This window comes from Branchiostoma belcheri, unplaced genomic scaffold, assembly GCF_001625305.1.
Source record: "Branchiostoma belcheri isolate BF01 breed outbred unplaced genomic scaffold, Haploidv18h27 scaffold70, whole genome shotgun sequence".
Lineage (NCBI taxonomy): Eukaryota > Metazoa > Chordata > Leptocardii > Amphioxiformes > Branchiostomatidae > Branchiostoma > Branchiostoma belcheri.
In genome coordinates, this window is record NW_017804354.1 from 796792 (window position 1) to 803238 (window position 6447).

General features: G+C 44.6%; 1 protein-coding gene across 1 annotated transcript; it reads left to right on the forward strand.

Moving 5' to 3' along the window:
• Window positions 1-1007: 1007 nt before the first annotated feature.
• LOC109484795 lies at window positions 1008-1757 on the forward strand. Its single transcript, XM_019788158.1, has one exon. It carries the CDS (start codon window positions 1008-1010, stop codon window positions 1755-1757), a length of 750 nt encoding a protein of 249 aa, XP_019643717.1.
• The last annotated feature ends 4690 nt before the right edge of the window (window positions 1758-6447 follow it).

A 6447-nucleotide genomic window follows, 5' to 3' on the forward strand; every position in this document is an offset into this window, starting at 1 on the left:
AAGCAGCAGGGAAGGGAAACCTGAAGGACCTGTACATGACAACGAGGAAACTAGCAGGGAAATTCCAGCAGGTGAACAAGCCGGTAAGGGATAAGGAGGGTAACCTACTCACAACAACGGAGGAGCAGCTGAAACGATGGGCGGAGCATTTCAGCGAACTACTAAACCGGCCAGCTCCAGATACACCTCCAGACATCCCACCTGCAGATGCAGAGTTACCCATCAACACAGGAAAACCTTCCAAGATAGAGATAAAGAAGGCCATAATGTCACTCAGCAATGGGAAATCAGCCGGACCAGACGATATACCTGCAGAAGCACTCAAGGCAGACATAACAAGCTCGGTCAACATGCTACACAGTCTGTTTGGTAAGATCTGGGAGGAGGAGCAAGTTCCATCAGAGTGGAGAGAGGGCATACTGGTTAAGCTTCCAAAGAAAGGGGATCTGAGCAGCTGCAGTAACTACAGGGGGATCATGCTTTTATCAACAGCGGGGAAAGTCTTCAACAGAATTCTTTTAGAACGAATGAGAGATGCTGTAGATGTCAAGCTTAGAGATGAACAGGCAGGGTTCCGTAAGAGTAGATCCTGTGCCGACCAGATCGCCACGCTGCGCATCATAATAGAACAGTCTCTGGAATGGAACTCTCCACTATACATTAATTTCATAGACTACGAAAAAGCTTTTGATAGCATAGATAGGGACACCTTGTGGAAGCTGCTACGACACTATGGGATACCAGAGAAGTTCATATCTCTAATCCAGAACACATACAGACACATGAGTTGTAAGGTAGCACATGCGGGACAGTTAACGGAAAGTTTTGAAGTGAAGACTGGAGTACGCCAGGGCTGTCTGCTCTCGCCACTTCTTTTCCTGTTGGTGATTGACTGGATCATGAAGACATCAACTACAGGAAGGAGAACTGGGATCCAGTGGTCACTCTGAACACAGCTAGAGGAATTAGACTTCGCAGATGATCTGGCACTTCTCTCACATAATCACATGCAGATGCAGGATAAAACAACCTGCCTGGACACAGTATCTGTCAGCACAGGACTTAAAATCAGTAAAAAGAAAACAGAACTCATGAAGATCAACACCACAAATAGTACACCAGTCATCATTGGAGGGGAAGAGGTGAAGGAGACGGAAGCCTTTGTGTACTTGGGTAGTGTGGTCGACCGACAAGGGGGCACGGATAGAGATGTAACAGCAAGGATTGGGAAGGCAAGGGCAGCGTTCATCATGCTAAGGAAGGTCTGGGCCTCTAGAGGGATTCGCAGAGCCACTAAACTTCGCATCTTCAACTCCAACGTCAAATCAGTCCTCCTCTATGGATCAGAAACATGGCGAACAACAAGAGCCACACAGCACAGGTTACAGATCTTCATCAACACCTGTCTCAGAAGAATCTTTAAGATCAGGTGGTGGGACAGAGTCAGCAACCAGGAGCTGTGGGACAGAGCAGGTCAGAAACCCATCAGAGAACAGATTTTAAAGAGGAAATGGTCCTGGATAGGACACACGCTGAGGAAGGCCAACTCTAGTATCACTCAGCAGGCCCTGACCTGGAATCCGCAGGGGAAGAGAAGGAGGGGTAGACCTAAGAACAGCTGGAGAAGGGACACGGAGGAGGAGATGAGGAGTATCAGCACCAGCTGGCAGGACCTGAGAAAGAAGGCCCAGAGACGAGTGCAGTGGAAGAACATCATCGGTGGCCTATGCCCTGGCAGGGGCGAAGGGCCTAAGTAAGTAAAAGTAAGTTGCTGTGTCAGGTGGCAACTAAATGTGATATTCTTTATTCAATGTGGAACAGTGAGTTGTAATGCCAGCATTGATGATACCAGAATTATGTGCTGTATTTACATAATTAATATGCAGATATGCTAATTAGCAATTAAAAAAATCCCAAAGATGCTTTAGTTCTTACCCTTGCTGTGTCAGGTGGCAACTGAATGTGATATTCTTTGTTTAGAATATGGAACAGTGAGTTGTAATACCCGCATTGAGGATACCGATATTATGTACAGTACTAACCTAATTAATATGCAAATTACCAACATGTCAAAATACCTCGAGATTATCCATTTGTTACCCTTGCTATGCCAGGTGTCAACAGAATGATAAATACAATAATTTCTGAATGCAAAGCAGCAAATTATTCTATCTGCTACGAGGATACCTAAGATATATACTGTATTTACCTTATCAATATGCAAATTACTAATTAGATAAGATTTTGTTATGACTGATAATATGGTATTCTGATACCTATTCCGAAAGTGGACAGTTGCGTTAACTTGCATGGCGATGATAACAACTGTAAGTAATAAACTCCTGCTGAATATTAATGTGCCCAAAAATGCAGTGTTTTGCATTGATTTATAGGTCCCTCCGGTGCCGTTTAGGTCCCATTAAACTAATGGTTAGGATTTCCCAAAAAATACCAAAATATATTACTTCAAAATTTGGTATCTTGACTTAGCTTTGTTCGATTTGAAATCTGAAAATGGCATTTTGTTCGGGACGACAGGATCTATAATTTGGGCCTAATTTCTATATGCCATCGGTAAAGGAAAAAATCATGTTTGCTAGCTATGAATCGGTTTTGCATGTTGTTACCTTTAGGATGCGCTGGGGTCCACCGTTTCTCACACTTTGGTAAGGATGGCGGCCGATACAAAAAGTGCAGTATGCGAAATTTCGGCGCTGTGAGTCATACTGATCCGTTATTGACGCTTACCAACGTTTACCGACCCATTCTATGTCTTTAGACGGGTGGTTGATGATGGTGAAGACAATGTCTAAGAACGGTCAGCGACGTTCGGGGTCCGGAAGCGACGACTTGAAGTCCTTGAACAATTCTGCACGTTCGACCGGCGAAGTCGCCATGGCGGACAAGTCACTTCTGGACGAGCTGAAAGCCACGATTGAAGCTGCTCTACAGCCCGTGCACGAGAAGCTCAAAGATATAGCAGCAGCGAGGGATGTGCAGTGTCATGGTGCCACGACTCACGGTGCAAGCATTTCCAAGCAGTCAAACAGTCAGTCTTGAAGAAAGGCTTCTCAGACTAGAGCAAGGATGAAGTTGACTTCCAACACCCTACTTCTCTCCACATGTGAACACATACCGGACTCTTGTCAAGTCTTCCAGCCTACCGGAGTAACCACACATTTGAAACAGTCAACATGAACATCGCACAGGTGAACATCCGTTCCATCAATACGTCATCAACACTCGTCGAACACATGTGCATCTCTGACAAAACATTGACATACCCTGTTTATCAGAGGTCTGGAATAAAACAAACCACAGTGCCCTAAGTGACATGAAACTGACCTTCAGGAGTAGAGGCACAAAGAGAGGAGGAGGAGGAGCCATGACCAAAGACCACATCAAAGTACTAGAAATAAAACCGACCAACACGACACATGCGGACATTGCAGCTGTTAATATCTACTCAGACACTACGAGCTTTAATATGCCTCATCTCATATGTCCCACCAGATAACAAGGAAGGACTATACAAAAAGTCATGTGCACACTTAAGTTTCTCCAGCGCACCAACAAACCCCTAATACTGTGCGGAAACTTTAACGTCCGTCACCCCGCATGGGGGGATGAAAGGGAAAACCACCCCGGAACCCTCCTCAACAACCATGATGATAGCAAACAACCTTCACGTCATGAACAACCACAGACCAACAAGAGAGAACAGTGTTATTGATCTCACAATCACAAACGGACAAGCGACACAGCTGATAGAGAAATGGAGGGTACAACCTGAAGTTCAGCTGAAAACTGACCACCACCTGATCACTATGCAAGTTGGAACCAAGAAACCAGACATAAAAGTCCAAAGATGGGATCTTCGCAACGTGGACTGGCAGAGATAGAGGAATCTACACATGAGCATAATTCACAAATTGGTTGGAGCAAAATGCAGACAACACAATCTGTCAGCACCATTGTGTCTAGCCTGTGAAACCCAAGCTCCGGGGGGGCTCCCTACATAGTCCGCCACTACTAGGGAGCCGGCGAAAACGAGGTTCAGTCAGGCTACACTGTGTCTGACCTGTACGAAAGCTTCAAAGCCACCATGATAAAATGCACAGAAGGAATCATAAGCAAGAGGACCATCACCAGACACAGCAAAGGTTACTGGAATGCTGCACTAGAAAAATAAAGATCACAAAAACCGCCCTCAGAAAATTCCACAGAAGCAGGGACTCCCACAACCTCAAGTACCTGAAGGAGAAAGAAACATGGAAGAAAATGCACGCCCGAACAAGAACTGGGAATTCTGACCGCGCAAGAACTGGGAATCATGATCACGCAAACCGCACTGCGACCTCTACTGGTCGTTCTCGAGAGCGGAAGTGTTCGGCGGAGGGCTACGCGCAATTCTCTGTGATGAGGCCTTCCGACCCAATCACACCATAACTAAAAAGCATAGACCCAGAGAAACCACAGGCCTTCTGGAAAACAATCAAAATCCACCTCAGCAAGAACACAAAAGGCTAAGCAGTTATACAACCCTTGAATCACCTCTGTAAAAATGAAAGCGTCCCCGACGGAGAAACGCCCGTCCGACGCCGTCCCTGCCCGTCCTTAGCGGGAAACGGCGTCCTGACCGTCCCAACACAGTTGGCAGCGTCCACAAACTCCCGTCGGACGGCCGTCAACGGAGATCTAGCCATCACATACAAAGAGATCGCACAAGTGGCTACTGACACCTATGCCCCTAGCGGGGTAGATATGCCCGGAGAGCTTTCTCATGCCCTGGTTTTGATTCAGTGGTAACATCACATATACACAGCCAAGAGCCAACATCACATATCACTGCATCAAAGTAAGAAACAAAACATTAAATCAGAGCCTTTTCTTGTCTCCTCTGTTCATAGTTATCTGCCATGACCTTCCAGCATGGCAACAGACATCTTTGCCCATTTTCGGCATGTTGACCACTGTCAGAAGGCAACAAAACTTCTCATTTTTTCCAAAATCAGGCGAAAATAATTGCGCGCTCATGTCATCCATAAAACTTACTTGCTGTGGCCTAACCAAATGAAACAAGACACCAAGATACTCATCCGGAAGCCCGGCAAGGACAACTACAACCAGATCAAGTCATACCGTCCGATCACCCTATCCAGGCAAGATAATGGAGCGTGTTGTCAACAACCGCCTCACATGGTGGCAGACATCCAACACAGGCGGCAGACCGGCACCGAAGTGCTTGGGTGTCCTCCGACTCACCCAGCACATCCAAGAAGCATGGAAACAGAACCAATTGCCAAACAACAGCCGCTTTCTTCGAAGATAATGAAGCCTGCTTCGACTGGGTATGACAGGAAGGCCTACCACTGTACAAACTCATCAGGAGAGGTATCCAAGGTAGGATGCTCTGTTTTAATACCTCCACTACTTCCTGAAAGACAGAGAGGCCAACTTCAAAATCAACTCTATAACTACAACAACACAGCAACACAACAACAGACCAAAGTAAGAATTCCCTCCACAAGGGGCAGTCCTATCCACTACACTCTGCAACATCTACACAGCAGACGCATACTCAGACATCCCACTCAACAATTTCTAGTATGTTTTCCCGATGTTTAGAATAGGATGTTTTCACCCAACCAAAAAAAAATTCCAGTGCAAAAAATAGTCCCCGATAAAAAGCCTAAAACACGCCAAAATAACCAAAAACCTAAAACTCTGCTTGGAGAGTAAAATATAGCCATAACTTTGGACTGTGAGCTTTCATAAATAACATCACATATACGTTTATTGCCCACGACCGCCAAGTATGGCGCAGGACGCTGTGCAGACGGAGGGACGACTTTGACGCAGGCCACTCACAGAGATAAGGAGACCTACTCAAGTACAAGTACAAGTAAGTATACGTTTATTGGTCCAATATATCTCCTATTCACGTACTCGGTTTGATCTACGTAAATAACCAAGTAAAATCTACCTATGTTAACACATTCGAAAGAGCATTGTAACCGTTCTTACATAGCTACAGTTAGTAATAATGTGGTATTTATTTTCAGCTATTTATTGTGGCTCTGGAATGAAGTACCACAGCTTTCCGAACTGTTATCGTGGTTCAGATGTGTGAGTATATTATTGTAATTCATACATATGTTTGTAATGAATGCATGATTGGTTGATATGATGTTTATTAAATGAAACACAATAAAGTAAGATAAGGTACTATTTACACTCTACAACGTATTATGTGAATATTTAGCAAGGAGTTCCTTTATTGATTTGTTTATTATTTTGTATTATTTAATTTCTATTTCGTTTTGTTACATTTCAAGTTGAACAGATAGGTAATCCCTGAATAATGAGTAATGTGAGGTCTGTTTCGCCTATATATAATCTTGTATCGTTGCATAATCTTGGATATTGTGTCGCTGAATAATTTAT

Bases quoted from the DNA above. Each gene is read 5' to 3' on its own strand.
- LOC109484795 (XM_019788158.1), top strand. From the start codon at position 1,008: ATGCAGATGCAGGATAAAACAACCTGCCTGGACACAGTATCTGTCAGC.